The sequence below is a fragment of the Haliotis asinina genome, chromosome 16 (assembly GCF_037392515.1).
Source record: "Haliotis asinina isolate JCU_RB_2024 chromosome 16, JCU_Hal_asi_v2, whole genome shotgun sequence".
In the NCBI taxonomy this organism is placed as follows: domain Eukaryota; kingdom Metazoa; phylum Mollusca; class Gastropoda; order Lepetellida; family Haliotidae; genus Haliotis; species Haliotis asinina.
Genome location: NC_090295.1, coordinates 32,913,378 through 32,930,849, shown reverse-complemented (window position 1 = coordinate 32,930,849; position 17,472 = coordinate 32,913,378). Strand labels below are relative to the sequence as shown.

General features: G+C 41.3%; 1 protein-coding gene across 1 annotated transcript in view; it reads left to right on the top strand.

Annotated features, from left to right (window-relative positions):
- LOC137267735 (uncharacterized) overlaps positions 1-16,747 on the top strand; it is a 45,334-nt gene extending 28,587 nt beyond the window's left edge. Inside the window, exons 23-38 of the mRNA XM_067802187.1 lie at positions 195-301; positions 3,263-3,463; positions 4,643-4,764; positions 5,189-5,302; positions 5,640-5,744; positions 8,770-8,962; positions 9,637-9,812; positions 10,279-10,427; positions 10,786-10,948; positions 11,068-11,228; positions 11,844-11,967; positions 12,108-12,210; positions 12,487-12,566; positions 12,697-12,839; positions 13,283-13,513; positions 14,556-16,747. Coding sequence (XP_067658288.1) covers positions 195-301; positions 3,263-3,463; positions 4,643-4,764; positions 5,189-5,302; positions 5,640-5,744; positions 8,770-8,962; positions 9,637-9,812; positions 10,279-10,427; positions 10,786-10,948; positions 11,068-11,228; positions 11,844-11,967; positions 12,108-12,210; positions 12,487-12,566; positions 12,697-12,839; positions 13,283-13,513; positions 14,556-14,973 — 2,590 coding nt within the window. The 3' untranslated portion in view covers positions 14,974-16,747. The remainder of the gene's footprint in view (positions 1-194; positions 302-3,262; positions 3,464-4,642; positions 4,765-5,188; positions 5,303-5,639; positions 5,745-8,769; positions 8,963-9,636; positions 9,813-10,278; positions 10,428-10,785; positions 10,949-11,067; positions 11,229-11,843; positions 11,968-12,107; positions 12,211-12,486; positions 12,567-12,696; positions 12,840-13,282; positions 13,514-14,555) is intronic.
- Positions 16,748-17,472: the final 725 nt, after the last annotated feature.

Sequence of the window (17,472 nt, the reverse complement as noted above, 5' to 3'; positions counted from 1 at the left end):
TGTAAACTGTTCTCGGACAAAAACGTTCCTTTTGGGGATAAGTGAAAACAGCTGTGGAAATTATATTCAGTGTTGTGGCGATTAACCTCTCTGTCACATTTTCCATTACAACCGAAAACTGTGAAAATAGCCATACTGGAAAGACCTAAAGAATCGAACTGATGTGAAAAAAATCATCATGTTTATATTTTCAGCGTGCGTGTACCGCCTCGTTCAAGCGCTCAAAGAATCCGTGCCATTGGTCTATTCAAGGGTGCAAAGGTCATCCGTGGACCGCACTGGAAATATGGAAATCAGGATGGTCAGTTGTGAAATACGATTCTGCTTGCAATTGTATAGGCGTGAAGGCGGACGTGCACACTCGGAATGTGTTCACCAACACTACTAAATGGTCATACTTGTCCATGGAGGACACCCTTAACCTCCAAAGGTGATAGATTGTTAGGTTAACTGTTTCCATGAGAATATAAACGGGAGTATCAATATTCCTTCATTGTTTGATTAATCTAACAAGGTAGAGGCTTGTACGGGCACCAATGCCGATTAGAAAGTTAAAAAGCTACATATACGTCCTGAGCCTATGTCAGTTTTATTGTTTATATTCGATTACATAGTCACCAGTCTAGTATAAGTTTAGAGCCTGTATCAGTATTCATATTCGAATTGCATTGTGTATCGGTTTTAAATTTCCACACACGTCAAGGGCCTGTATCAATATTAATATCTGATCTAATATCAGAACGGTCGGTTATTTTGGTAGTATTAGTATCAGTATGTGTCGTTATGACAACCGTTTTTCCAATCTTTATAATGTTATGCTCACATTTTCACGATTCGTATAGTCGAGGACTAATCGTGGGGATCATATCAGGTGGTATCACATCTTATCATATCTTGAGGTCAGTCGTGTCAATCCTGTGGATCGAAGAAAAGTTCAGTTACTGTTCATTTTTTAACGATTAACACGATTAATTACTATCAAACGTGATCATCGCATCAAACCGTATTGCACCGTAGAAAAGCACAACCTATCTCATTTAATCGTTCTTCCATGTTATGGTAATCGCACTGACTGTGGGGCGTCGTGTTCACTCAGTAGTAGTTCAAGAAGTACTGAAGTCCATGGTCAGTAGGGCTTTATGCCCACCCGTCGGGGCCCAGTCGTAGCTCAAATCGTGATCACCTTCAATCGTGGTCGTTAAAGGCATCGCGACCACAATCGTATCCTATCGCAACAGAACTTGTCGTTTCGTGATGAACGTATCGGAACGTATCGGAACGTATCGGAACGTATCGGAACATACTAGATCGTCATGATAATTTCAGATCGAGATCCAATCGTGGACTCTATCGGGACAATCCTATCACAACGAATGTGATCGTATGTGAACGGGTGACCATATCGTGACAGATCATGTCATCTGAATTCACCATTCATGCCAGTTTCCTAGCCAGCATCAGCGCATCAGTACGTATCGACTCGCATGACCTTGTAACCACACCTAAGTTCCACGATCAACTACGAATGGCCAATCGTGGCGTTCGTAACAGATGGTACGACAGTATATTAACACACAGTATATTAACACACACCTGTGTTGAGTTGAGTTAAGTACCCATTGTTGTAAGGGCCAAGGGTCTCGATAAAAAGGCGATCTTGCCTTTACACAAAGTTGATCAAGTCTTGACCTGTAAACTGGCATGGAACCACCGGAGACTGGATCCAATGGAACATGGAGCACATCACTATGCCCACTGTAGTGATATTCTGCTGTATTCTATTCGTTGATTTGTTGTTACGCGTAGCAATATTCCTGATATATGACGCCAACCTGCATATAATCTAATCTAGGCGAGACAAACCGGTGATGAGTATCGAGTATCGCGTATCGATCTACGTAACTGGGATACGATAACATGGGTCAATCAAGTCAGCGACCCTGACCAGCCTTGTCTTACAACATGCTTGGGCAGTTGAAAACTGGTTCTAACTACTCTGTATCCCTCAAATGTACACATCTACAAACAGGACATGTCGAAATAACTCACTTCGGCCAAACTGGGCATTTAGTGGGATGGGTAAGGATGGTTAACCTTGTCAGTACGAATAGCTGTTGAAAAAAAATAGATCAGACTATACATGACAATTAGGTCGCTCAGACAGGTATGACGACGGAAAGTCAACTCACCTGGCATGAAATGCATGCGCTGCCGACTGGCGCAAGGGGCGATCAGCGATATTTTGTCCTTTTACACGTGTGTTAAATAGTGAGTGAGTGAGTGAGTGAGTGAGTTTACGTTTACGCCGCACTCCTCAGTATTCCAGCTATATGGCGGCGGTCTGTTAATAAACAAGTCTGGAACAGACGGCATGAGCATCGATCTACGCAAGTGGGAACCGAAGACAAGTGTAAACCAAGTCAGTGAGCCTGACGACCTGATACCATTCGTCGCCTCTTACGACAAGCATAGTCGCCTTTTATAGCAAGCATAGGTTACTGAAGGCCCCGGACCCTCACGGGTCGTACGTTGAATATACCTCATCTGCTGATTAACACCTTACGTGTCTTTCATTCATGGAGTTTATGTTAAGATATATAAAAGAGTATGATACCTGATACCCATAGAAAAGCATCGTTTTAAATCTCTCAAAATATACAGGTGGCATGACCACCCAGAGATCGACATGACTGGATATTATTTATAAATTGTTATCATATGCCGTGTATTTCCCCAGCTTATTTCTCCTAAAGGATTATCATATCTCTTTCCCCTAGCCTGACCCTTGCCATCGTCTGCGACACTCGCCAGGTTTTGCTTTTGAGACGACCCCTCCTACCTCTCTCTTTTTATGGTTATGGTGAGACTCCATGGTAGATACGTCCTTAAGAGTTTCAGCATGAAAGTTGTTAATTTTGATGACCGTTATCGTTTATAATGAAGCTGAGTGTAACTTCGAATTGGCATTTAAAAAGTGTCCTTTATATTGCAATATCATCGCACACTAATTTGCACAAAGCCATAGTCTCTTTCAGAAAAGTCTTTTTGAAAATATATGCATCACCCACTCCTGCACTAATCTCTCCTCAGTAAAGTCCCTTTTTTCACGTTTCTCATCTCCCTACCACTGGAACTATAGTTAGGCCGAACATACTTGAACACATATTTCACACGTTCGCTTATCAACTGCATAAATTGTAGAGACAAACGTGATTTTTTTTTCTATTTTTCTATTTCCGACAATACTTTACTACGTTGGCAGGTGGAGAAGGAGCCACCGGGGAAGTCGTGAAGCTCGGGACGTGGTCGGGAGGGTATAGTCGGGGCGCTGTCAATGTCAGATGGAGTGGGGGACAGGACAGTCTGAAGGGATACCGTATAGGTGCCCAGGGCAAGGTGGACCTCATTACAGTGGAGGAGGTTCAAGGCTGGAGGTACTACAAAGCCCATCTCCCGGTGCTGGGTGAGTTGATATCAACATCCAAGATGTTACACCAACAGTACTGTCTAGTGAACCGACAGACTGATTGGGTTTTTAGTAACTTCAAGTATTTTCTCGTTACTTCAAGTATCTTTCCACACTTAGAAGTTGCATGGTGTGTGTTGGTGCGCGTGTGTGCATGTGTGAAAATACCTGAATACGTGTTCAATGATTGTATTGTATGTAAGCCAAACATGTTTCGAGATGAAGGTTGAAAATCTATGGATTCTGAAAAAAGGAGAATATGAACAGTTTATAGTCGCGATGATGTTTTGTCTTGCTATCGTTGTTGTGTTGTTTTGTTTATTACTTGCTAATAAAGCAAAAACAGTTAATGGGACTTTTGTAAATACTTCGAATTGCTCAAGGTTCGACACAATGAAGGTCCTCGCTTTCTCTTCGACACAATCGTTGTTTTCAGTTCATTGGTCACAAAGGGTGCATGGCGTGACTTGTGAAGGGCTCAGAGAACATAAACAAACATGAAGGTTATATGAGCCCGTGGGCCCCGAGGGTCCAGTCAACAACGTATTTATCTTACTGAACACATCATTGTACTCTTCAGATAGCCCACGTGCACCAAACGATACAATCTTGCAGCCTTTTTTGTCGCAGGTATTGCCTTAGTAAAATCGCCTCGGTGTAAAACCCCTTCTTAATATTCACGGGGACTACATTTGAACGTTTTGTCAAAATTTATTAATTGGAATGCGAGGCAAATCTTTTTGTTGCCAATGCAAGATTTTACAGACGAAACAATAAAAACAAATACAGAGCTGTCTCCCTTCCATCCATTTGCAATGATAAAGCATCGGTAATTTCCGTACATCAATGTGCGATTCAATGATTTTCGAGATAATGAAGTACTGCCATGAAGTAGCAAATGAGTTGTCATTGGCGGCGGGGTACATTGCAATGAATAGTGCTTAGACAATCAGAAAACGATATTTATGTGTGAGGGAAGATAAATATGATTATGTTTACACAGTTTCTTAAAGTTTCAGTTTAACTACTTTAGTTTCACCTAAACGAAGGTATTCATTCGTTGATGAGACATCTCCTAAAGCAATATCAACAATACTTATTAGTAAAAAGCCGCATATTATGGAAACGTGTTCACAATAGTAGCTTGGCTATTGCAGATGTTGTGGGCTATTGCAGATGTTGTGAGTCCAAATGACGTTCGCCTGAAAGTTGGGGACAAAGTGAAAGTGGAGGTGGACGCAGACATATTTGAACGCATGCACAAGGACCTGGTTGGTTATCGTGACAGTATGTCACAGGTACGTACAATGAAGCAGTCTTCTCCATCATTCTGTTTTCAGCATTGTTATATTCACTGACCATTCGTCATCCGTCGAGGTGTTGTCACAGATAATGGGTGTGGTGGTGAGCATGGTATCAGGCCGCGTTTAGCAAACTTCCAGCAATATCACGACTGAGCCACTAGAAATGGGCTTCACACACATTGGACCCATATGGAGAATTGAACCCGGGTCTTGGGCGTGACGAGAGATCGCTTTAACTATTAGTCTAGCCAAAGCCCACCTGACGTGGTAATTGCATTCGCGGCCATTGGCATGGTGATGAAGTCTTCTGTGTTTTTATGTCATGATCTATCATGACTTCCTTCTTTGACATTTGTTTCTCAAACTGTCGGTAGGTTTTAGGTGAACGGTAAAAACGTACGATTTTTTCAATTTCCAGTGTTTGGTAGAGGTTGGGACCGTAGTCGGCCTTCCCTCTCAAGACGAACGCATCATTATGGCACAGTACCCAGATGCTGAGAAATATGGTCTGGTGAAGTCAACTTTGACAAGGGTAGGTATTGTCTGGGCAACATCAGTCCAGTTGTTGTTAAATATAACAATTTATGCCAAGCCCTTTTCTATGAATTCAGTGCTTATTAATCAAAACACAAATGGGATTGGTCTGGTTTAGCTTAGAACGTACCTGCTTAGATATAAAGGGGAGACTTCACCATCCATAAAAGGTTTACTGACCGTAACCTTCTATGTCCAAGAAATATGTACACAACCAACAAATAACAACACATACTGTATGCTCCAAAGTGTTATCTGGTACAAGTTTGAACACACATTGCCTCATCAAAGTAGGTGAAGTGTTGATGATGCCTTACTCCACTTGATTGTTACAGCTTCACACGTTTGCTGTCGGGGACGCTGTGAAGATTACCAACAACTACAACGCTGCCGTGGAGCTCCAGAACGGACATGGCGGATGGAATGACAAAATGGAAACTGTATGTAACAATAATAATGAGAATATTATTTCCAAGCTAGAAATCCTGCTCAAGGCGCACAATTTGATTATCATTACTACGGATAAGCCAAGCTGTCTCACGACGTATTTCACCAGGTACCCATATTTCGCGGGGTGAACTGAGGTAATTTTGAATAAACTTCAAATTTCCACGTGCTTCAGTGTAGGGCAAGCCTGAAGTCCTCAGGCGTCAAGTTGACAAACACGTCCACCCATCCAAGAACTCTCAGTGCCCAACGCTGCTTAATTTGAACTGATTTGAGACATTCTATGCACAGGACCACACATCACCATGCAGGGGGATACAACAGTAAATCCTAACTAATTGTGGGATCCGTGTCATGGTACCACGTCATTATAATTGTTCGTGTTATCGGTATTCTTAGCGAAGATACCACTCCATAGAGGTCCACACGACGTTACTGTATTTTCTTTCGCTTTACCGTCGTTGCCGAAAAGGCCCTGACGAAGATTCGATTCATCTGATTTGTCAACGCGTCGGTTTCTAAATTCACACCATGAGAATAACATTACTACGCTGAGATTAACATATAAATAATACAGGAAACCGTGGAATTATATTTAGGTATGACTTAACTAACAAACCTATTTCTGTACTCATACCTCTTCGCATATGTACAATGGCCACTGTGTATAAATATTCTTCATGTTCTCAACTGTGAAAATGATAGAAAAGTAATAAACGCGGCGTAAAACTGTACACATGTAAGTTAATACCAGTTTATCGTCCAGAAATTCCATTACACAAATCACCATTGTCATCTCTATTGTAATATGATTACACGATGTCATTTAGAAAGTGGTCAAATGCAACATATGTCATATTTGGGATTTCACTTTCTTAGTAAAGTACAAATTCTAGTACTTTTTGCGGTTGAGTCCCATCCGGGATTCGAACCCGCACCCTCAGAGTCACCACCTAATCGCCAGCACAGAAAGTCAGCCGCCTAGCCCGCTCAGCCACCGCGACTTCCACAAAAATGAAAGTCGGACAATTGGTAGTCTAGACTGCGTACTTTGTGTACCCCTCTGATGAGTGTAAATCCCAAATATGACATATGTTGCATTTGACCACTTTCTAAATGGCACCGTGTAATTATAGTTTTCGGCCGTGGGAGCCGTGCCAATTTACACTCATCAGAGGGGTACACAAATTACGCAGTCTAGACTACCAGTTGTCCGACTTTCATTTTTGTGGAAGTCGCGGTGGCTGAGCGGGCTAGGCGGCTGACTTTGTGTGCTGGCGATTAGGTGCCTGATTCTGAGGGTGCGGGTTCGAATCCCGGATGGGACTCAACCGAAAAAAGTACTAGAATTTGTTGTGTTCTCTCATAAAGAAGTTGATATCCATAAAAATCTTCATTCTTATGTATTTTCACTTCTAAATGACATTCAAAGACTAGAATTTGTACTTTACTAAGAAAGTGAAATCCCAAATATGACATATGTTCTTTTGTAATACTCCTGCATCCACAGTGAGGAACCGGTAAATAGATGCCAGTGACAGTTTAATGTGTATAACTCCCCGCAACGCCTTTGTATATAAATCAACTGTTAATTACCGTTGTCATCTGTGTTGTAATCCTTCTGCATCCACAATGAGTGGTGTGAATAGAACATACAACCGGGCCATGAATTCTTCTAATATGTTCTGTATTTTTTTGTCTTGTTTGGCGGTACAATACAGAAATGCAAAGCATTTTCTGAAACACAAATAAAGATGTTTTGAGTTACATTATCCAACAATGGAAATTCCATCACTAACTGAAGCGTACATAAATATAAACCAATCACTGGCATTACCACAATCCCTGTATTAACTCTTTACACAATGACCTAGATTTATACTCTTCAACTATGGAAATATTAATACTCTTTACTCTGGACATAAACAGAATCAATCTGCTTTAAGGTGAACTCAAACAAGATATAACAACTTTTAAGGTCACAACCATCATGTGGGCAACGCGAACTTGCCCGCAAATCTCTTAAATTCTACTTCACTGACAGGGGTGGTGGGTAATTTTCATACACTGACAAGAAAATGTTCAAAAGATAATATCACACTTCTGAACAAAGTACCGTAATAGTTCTATGCACTACAAACATATCGTGAAAGGTTTGCGCACTTGAGGATATTGCTATGAGACAATATTACCCAATGACATTACAACTTGGACTCCTCCAAAGTTGACAAGGAACCTACATTTATACAAATTTCAGCAAATTTACTTAATTCTCATAAACGTGACCACTGCAACATTAATCAGAAACATGTCAGTATTGTAAAAACCTGATGGTTTCATTTCACGGCAGATAATGTTTGGCAAAAGACTCAATAACAACTAGGTGGACAAACTTTTGAACCGCCATGCAGTCGAAACTTGGGAGCTCTCCGTGACCGGAAGTTCCGTCTAAATAATAGTGAAAAAGGGAGTGGCTCATTATTTGATTATGCGATACGAGCAAACATGATGACACTGATGCATGAACATATTCAATCCAGTGAGGGATTGGTAAATAAATGCCAGGGAGAATGGAATACTGTGTATAACCCCCATCAACTCCTTTGTATAAATAAACTATTTATTGCCGTTGTCATCTGTGTTGTAATTAGGAGATAAACATCACGTGTTTGCCAATTTCCGGGTGTTACTGAGTATTTAAAGCACGAGAATGCATTTGGAACCGACGGCGTCAGCCCCTGTTGATGACACAACAAAACAATTGTTTAAGTGTCAATACGCAGAGAATAGTCTTGCAGTTTCCGGGAATCTAATACCATTTGATCATGTTTTAAACCAATCAGATTACAGAACACAGTAAGTTTGGGTTCACAGTCCTTCTTTATCCACGGTATGTGGGAAAGACAGGTAAATTAATGTTAATACCAGTTTGATGTATATAACTTCCAGCAAATTCCTTTATATAAATAACACATAATTACCGTTGTCATTTATGTTGCAATCCTTCTTCACCTACAGTGTTTGGGAAAGACTGGCCAGGTGGTTGAGATCGACAAAGACGGCGACCTGAGAGTGGCCTTTGGACCAGTCAAGTGGTTCTTCAGCCCGGTCAGCTGTGATCCTCTGGACAAGGAGGCCTCGTCTGGGACCGCCATTTCCTCCGGGTCTAATAAAAGCACAAGCTCAGACTCCTCTACATCTGACGTCGATGGTAGATATAACCCTACATCACCAAGACAATAAAATATTTAAACAACAAGTATTGTATATAATCAATAGGGAACTACTTGTTGCGAGAAGATATCACTTGTCACAACGACAACCAACAACTTCGTCCCCCTATCTCGTTAGTGTTGTATTGGTTGACAAATAGAAGCATTTACTATAACCGATGATAAATATACCTTAATATTTTGGGAGCTGTGCAATATATGTCACAATTATCAAGGATATGGACAAAGAGCATGAAATGCAACAAGGAATAGAAGCCAATCATGCCTTGATATGAACATCTATTAAAAATCTTTTGATGAGCTGTGTTTGCAATTTCGGGACCACGGATAGCTCACAGATCTGCTTTGGTAAAAGCAGGATCCACTGGTAAGATAGTCAGTCAATAGTTGGTCAGTTAGTGGTTCATCTGATGTGGTGGATAAAATCAAAATGGTAACCATTGAAACTCCACACATGTTATAATGGCTGGTGAGTTCCGTTCAAACCATCAAAATGAAGCATAGACAACTTTATAATGTTCCATTATATATTTAATAAAACAGCATTATGTTCCGTTATATATTTAATACAACAGCATCTTAAACCTTTGTGGACTAAATGTTAATTAATGAGCTACTGTCATTCATAACACAGTGCATTCTTGCTTATCAGACATAGCCGAGGGAGTGGCTAAGGTTCTGTTCGGCCTTCTGAAGCCTGGAGAGAGTGTTATGTACAAGCCCAATGGGTCATCCAGCAGTACCGTAACAGCCCGAGACCTCGTCATCGCTGTCAGCAACGGCGACTCCGAAACGGTGAAAAATATTCTGAAGTCTGTTGGTGACAAGGTACGCTTAATGAGATTAACATTGTTCGTGTCGTTTCTTATGACAAAATAACAAGAAGTAAATATCGTGTATTTGAATAGGGGCGGTATGGTAGCCTAACAGTTAAAGCGTTTGCTCGTCACGCCAAAGATCCGGGTTCAGTTCCCGACAAGGGTACAAGGTACGAAGACCGTTTCTGGGGTCTCCAACGTGATATTACTGGAATATTGCTAAAAGAGGCATAAAACTTAAGCTTCCTGGAAATATTAGAAACACACATTCTATATCTATGTTGTCAAGCTGTTTGCTTTGAAAGGCATATATTTAGCCTTATGCTCAATGCAAGGTATTTACCACCCCAAACTCGAGTGACATCAATTCACACTTTACGAACATCCACAGATGTGTTTCGTATAGAATATCAATACGGTAATCACATCAGTAGGTGATCAATGCGATCAAATATTTTCTCATTGAATATTATCAGGTGGACGAATCTGTGGATGGTCTCACGGCACTACAGACGGCGTGTTACAAAGGTCATGCCAACATAGTGAAGCTTCTGATTGGTGCCAAGGCTGATCTGAACAAGGCTGACGATGAGGGAGATACACCTCTGCATTATGCAGTGTCTGGGTGAGATGGGGCGGTGGGGTAGCCTAGTGGTTAACTCGTTTGCCCCACGATCCATGCTATAATCACTGAAAGCCATTTCTGAAGTCTCCCGCTCCATATTGCTAGAATATTGCTAAAAGCGACTCACTCATTCACTCAGGTTGAGTAGCAAACGTGGCGCTTAAAAATGTCACCCCCTAAATTATCATTTCACTGTGCTTGGATGCCCGGGGCACTATTATGGCACTTTTTTACTCGAGACACCCTTATGGCGGGTGTCCGTAGTTAAGTTCGAATATCTACATTCCTGTTAATCTGACATAGAGACCAGATGAAATATGTCAGGTTTATACTGAGAAAATGCTGGTCATGCTGACAGAGACCAGCCCACTCTGGTAGGGATATTGTTGGACGCTAAGGCACGGGGCAACACGAAGAATAAGAAGGGACTGACACCATTACATCTGGCAGTGGCCAAGAAGGACCCCAGCACTCAGTGCCTGAAGACACTCATACGGTACAAGTGTGATCCTAACACACAGGTAGGCGCAGCCTTTGTAATACAATGTGGTTGGGACAGTGAGAGTTAGCCAATACACTAAACTAAGTTTAAATGGTTTGGTAGCAAAATTACAAATTCACAATTGTTTTTATCCTTTAGGATGAGGAGGGAGATACGCCCCTCCACGATGCACTCAGAGCCCATAACCAGCATCTTCTTGACCCCTTCCTGGAGTGTGTCCAGCTGAATCTGAGACTCGCCAACAATAAGGGCAGCAACCCCTTCCATGAAGCATGTATGTCGCTATTAGGGGCAACAGAGTGAGTTGAAGCTACCTTCATTGGCATCCGTGAAGATCCGGGTTAGAAATGATCTTCAGTAACCCATCCTTGTCGTAAGAGGATCAAGTGGTCAGGCTCGCTGACACATGTCATCGCATCCCAGTTGCGTATATCAGTGTTTATGCTGTTGACCACTGGCTTGTCGGATCTAGACACGATTTTTTTTACAGATAGCCGCCGTATTGCTGGAATATTACTGAGTGCGACTGAGATCGGAACTCACTTACCTTCACTGATAGATCTCTGAACAGTTGAAAATGATACCGAAGCAAGTTTTGTGTAATATCGATTGACAGAACATTGAATAGATAAACATTCGATGAAAAATAGATAAACAGTGATTATCGAATCTTTGAAAATGAGTAGTGCTAAGCATGTTTTACTGGGATCATAAAGCAGATAATTCAATATTTGAAACTGGTGTTGAAATGGCTGAGCACCTAACTCGACACGGTCTTTATCTCTGGGAATGTCAGTCTTGTTATGTTGTTCAAGAGTATGGTAAACGGGTATAGGGTCTACATTACTCTTAACTCATACAATGAAATCCCACTTAGTCCAATTACTGATTGAAGCAACGTCTTCATTTTACAGGTTTCCACAAGCACTTATAAAGAAAGATCCGACGATTGTCAACGTTCCCATGAACAACGCTCTCACCCCCATACACATCGCAGCGTTCCGGAGTTTCTTGGCTCTGGCGGGTGTCCTGGTAAAGGTAAGGTCTTTCTGGATACTAATCTGCATCAACCCGACTTGGAGAGATGTCTGTCTGCTTCCAATAGTGCCACATTTATTCGTAAATGTTCTGTAAGATGACCAACTGTGTCGGTGCTAATTCTGTAATATCCTACTTAGGCTGGCTGCAACGTCAATGCTCGGGACGACAACGGCAGGACAGCTCTTCATCTGGCTGTGCAAAGATGTAATCTTCAGCTTGTACAATTACTCCTTGAATCAGGTTAGTGAAGTTTACATGAGAACATACAGTGTATGTGTCCGTAATCTGCAGAATGCCAAACCGTTAATAGAACTCTATAAGAATCATGCGGACTGTATGCTAACAAGTGTGTACATTGATGAATGCATGATCAATATGATCAATATAGCTTATATGCGGTAAGATATGCGGTAAGATACACAAGTCTGTAAATTGCAGAATGTCTAACTGCCCCTGGTCATGTAGAGCAAAGCTTAGATGCAGCATGCAGTTTATGCAGTATTTACTGATCTACAGGGGCGGAGATCAACGTGCAGGACAAGGATGGAAATTCTCCTCTACACGCCGCCCACATGGACAGCACGTTGCCTGGAGCAGTAAGTCATTCCAGTACATAGGACGAATTGAATTGAGTCAAGCATTTATTTGTGGGCCGTCTTTACAATGAATAGAAATAATTTTGTCAGCGTTGTATCATTTCAATAACACTACCTTTACTGTCTGCAGGAAGGTCCAAAAGACGAGGATTTGGCTCTGGAGATACGCTGTCATCTTGTGGAACGAGGAGGGGACATCAGATTGACGAACAAATTAGGGAAGACACCTCTTGAGTTCGTGAAGAACAAGGAAGTGCGAGTAATGTTGGAGAGGTAGGCCAGATCACGTAGATCAAACCACTATAACCTTTAAAGGGAAACAGTAGAGCAAACTGCAATAGCATATGTTAATGACAAGTAAGAAACAGCGAATCCGCGGCAGCCATACTGACAAATGCGTAATTCCTCATGCAACTTCATTTTTAGTTCAGAAAGGACATAGGTATATGTGTAGTTAACAGTTACCTGTTTTCAGTTTGTTCTCAGATTGGACACTTTTCCTGGAAACCACACTAAACTGTCCTGCAGAATATTCGAGCTATGAACAGTTTATGCTCAGTGTTGAGATTCCTCAAATAAATTCCTATTTCAAATGAAAATGTGAAAAGGTACATTCACCACGTATTCAACTGTTACGATAAAACTCTATATCTACACTAGTGTATCAGTTACATTTACATATCAATATGTTTGATTGTGTGTACGTTGATTTTCAGAATTGCAAAACGACCTTTGACCTCGACAGTGAGCCAGTCAAAGCGTCTTCCAGCACACTGGGAAAGGATGGGGCAGGATGGGTTTCTGAAGGTGGAGCTGAGTGAGTCCAACCCGCTGACGGCTTTTGAATACAAGCATGTTGAGTCAAAGATGGAAGAAACACTGTCCAATAAAAGCATCGTGTCCATCTACCGCATCCAGAATATGGCATTGTGGGAACAGTATAGGGTGTAAGTACGATGCACCTAAACATGCTCCACACGTCTCAATACCTGAGCGAATCATGCCTACATTCCTGCAGAATGTGGTGGGTACCCGATAGGATGACATGTAAGTTGATTGTAATTTTTGTAACTTAATGGAAGAAACACTGTCCAATAAGAACATCGTGTCCATCTACCGCATCCAGAATATGGCATTGTGGGAACAATACACAGTGTAAGTATGTGCCATGAATCAATCAAGCAATGTATCTTGGACCATCATCAAAAACTGTAACCATATTGTACTCATGATCAATCAAACATCGAAAATACGTTAGGCACCACTGATTCGTCACGACACTCTGGCTAATGAGTGGTGTTTTCGTTTCAGTGTTTCCTCATGTACATGACATAAGATTTACCGTCTTACAAGACATCACGTCACATCACAATAGTGAAGGGTGGTAGTCCAGTATGAAATATGTGCCTGCCTCTGCATACACCCTTGATTAGCCGGGTTAGACTTGGTGTTCAGTAACCCATGAATGTCGCAAGAGGCGTCTTAGGGATCGAGTACTCAGACCCGCTACTCGGTTGACACATGTCATCGTTTCCCATTTACGTAGGTCGATGCTTATTCTGTTAATCACTGGATTGTCTTGTCCAGACTCGATTATATACAGGCCGCCGCCCTATGTCTGGAATATTGCTGAGTGCGGCGTAAAATAAACTCACTCTCTCCGCGCCTTTCATCTTGGTGTCTGATGGCAGTATGTGCAGAGCACATTCTTTACATGTTAAAACCCATGAGTTGATAACAATTGGTGGCATGCTGTTTATTACACATATGCTTTGGGATATTGCATCACATTCCTTCAGGGTAATGCCACTAGTCACTGACGTATCTTGTTACAACATGAAGGAATTGCGTAATGATCACATTTCTTCAATTTGTGTAACTGACATAGCAGTGTATGTTTAACACCTCTTCTCATCACGCACACAAAGACGCACATATTTTCCAGAATAGGATTACCTCTTGAGACTATATAATCCTTGATATTTTCAGCGCAAAGGTTAACATGGAACGTGAATACGGTCGGGGTCTTGCCAACGAAATGCAACTCTTTCATGGAACCACACCAGATTCTGCTGACGTCATCCCACATCAAAACATCGACTTCCGCTTAGCCGGAAGTAGAGTGGGCGCCCTCTATGGCCAAGGGGCGTACTTTGCTGTTGATGCCAAGTACTCAGATGGCTATGCTAAAGAAGACTCCCGGCGTCACAAGTTCATGTTTTTGGCTAAAGTTCTGGTGGGGAAGTCAAGGCAAGGAAACCGAGATTTGAAACGCCCCCCAGTGTTGGATGCCAGCAACAAAACTAAACTCGCTGACTCAGCATGTGACGAGGAAACAAGCCCCAGAATCTACGTGATTTTCAGCGAGAGCCAAATATACCCTGAATATCTGATTGAATATTGTTAAATCCCAATGTATCGTGTGAGTATTTATCAGGGGGAAAGTACCAGCACTTCAGACAACAAATCTTCAGTGTGTCCTGAACTTGCATTTCCTAACAGGATTTATTTCGTTAGTATCCTTATCAGTTGACTCTCAATGTATGTATTGTAATTAAATCAGTTGTGAATAGTATTTAATATGTCCTCTCGCAAACGTTTCCGTAAGGGAATATAACTATTTAAGGGTGTTTATTTAATATTTGTTTATCGGTGAGCGTTGTTTTCCAAGCTGTACTTGTTCATCAAGGTGTGATGTCGTAGCGAGTTAACTAAAGCGGGCAATGGAAGTAATTTAAGGAAAGTTTGACTGACGTACATGATTAGCATGGAATCGTATGCATATTTGACGCTTAACATGTGTTTTGTTTACTTTCACGAAAATAGGTCCACCCATGAGAGTATATGTATGACACACGTGTAGCTCAAAGCCTTTTACAGACGTGTATCTTAAGACAATAACATGTCATTTCCGTGATAAACGCCAGGTCATCTTCCACGTGAACAGTAGACGTACATGCAGCATATATATTTATGTTCTCTTACGCAAACACTAGCTAGTCATCACACAATATTTCCGGTAAAAATGCTTGATCTATATTTGTAGCTGCATGCACCCATGTAGAAATATTGACGCAAGGCACTCTTTCCCTTTTTTTCAACAGTACCATTCTTGATTATGTTTTACTCACGAAATGAAACCGCACTGGTGAATGTTGTCAAATGGCATTTAAAGGTTCAAGGTCGAAGAACCTGTGTGTACCGACTAGTAGCTGACAAACCAAGGATAATATCTGACTCCGAGAAATGACTAGTTCTTCAGATTTAAGTAATTACGTGTTATATTTGAAATTTATTAACCCTTGTTTGTAAGGGAGCTTGCCGATATTCTACCTACAATGCCAGGTGACATTGTATAATATATATTTGTACATACCTTCCACATTCACTGGGCTGTTGTGTTTGGGCGTTTGAATCATGGTGCTGGTCTGTTGCAGCGCCCTTGTCTTTTTGCTATTTTGGGGATTTTTTTTTGACAATGTTTCATTTCACTCAAACCCAAAGAATATTGAATCAGTTTCTTCGCTGCTTGTTACAATATGGCGTTTATAGTGCCCATTAAACACCCAACAGGTGGATTTACCTTGGAGTATAAATGACCTCTCCACGTCTAAGTTTACAATGACTATCAAATTTTAGGTTGCTCCCATACATTAAATTTTTGTTTGTAGTATAATTCACGTGCCGCAACATTTCATATATATTTTCCAACGCATGGACGCAAATTATTGCGACAATATCTGATGTGGGTTTTTCTTCTATATAACAAAAGAAGTAATATTGCAATTTTTCATAACTCTTACACTTGACGCTCAGTACTGAAAATATAGTGGGCTAATATATGAGCTTGCTGTCAGTAGCAGGGGTAAACTATATGCAACATATAATTGATGACTAGTTCATTTCCAGTAAACTCAGATCTTAACTCCTAGACTTTGGGAGTGCCATATACGCATGTGCATCCCATGGAAATGATGACGAATTTGTGTCTTTTGGAAACTATGTGTTTCAGTCATAGTTTGTGTTCAATCTTACCAACGGTCTTGTTTCAGGCTCATGTTTCAAAGAAGCCATTACGATAGTAGGTTGTTTAAAGCAAGTGTATATCAATGTTACCAGACATGTTTCTACTATGTCCGATGGTCTGAACAACTGCTTCAATAAAATGTGGTTATACTCAATCATTCCTGTTCGTTCTGATTGTTCAGTAGCACGGTTCCATGGTGTGAAGAGGACTTTATCAAGACGTTACGTCACTAAACACAGTCATCGAAACCTGCAAACTGAAGGCCTAAGATACAGCTCTGCTGCCCGTAATAGCACCACTACCATCGAAGAAACACCTTGTGGACAAATTCAACATGCTATGTTTGGGGTCTTACTTTCTGTACTTGTCTAAGTATTTTTGTTAACTGTGTTTACTTCCATCCGTAACTAGAACCCACACTCTCAGAGTTCGACACCTAATTTCCAGCACACAAAGTCAGCCATCTAACCCACTTTGCCTCCAGGTCGGTTTGTTTCAGTTTCAGCGCATCATCGTCAAACGTTATAATGCGATTACTTAGTTACATTCATTAACTATTTGGGTCACCAAAGACATGTGGTCAGATGGCGAGTTAACTGTCTTACATGTTCCTGGACTACATGAGGCGTGTCGATGAAGAGCCAACCAAGTACGTCATCGACTAGTATTATCTCTATCTTGTAGTGACCAATAAACAATTACTTGTGGTACAGTTTTTTTCTGAATGCCAACAGCGTGTAGAGGGAGCGTCTGGTGAGACAGGACACAGGACATGATAGCTCGAAAAGCTGGGTACTTTCAGTGAACTAACTTAACCCTAACCATACCCCTAACCTTGACCCTGATCCTAACCTCGCTAACCTTAACCCTAAACCCTAA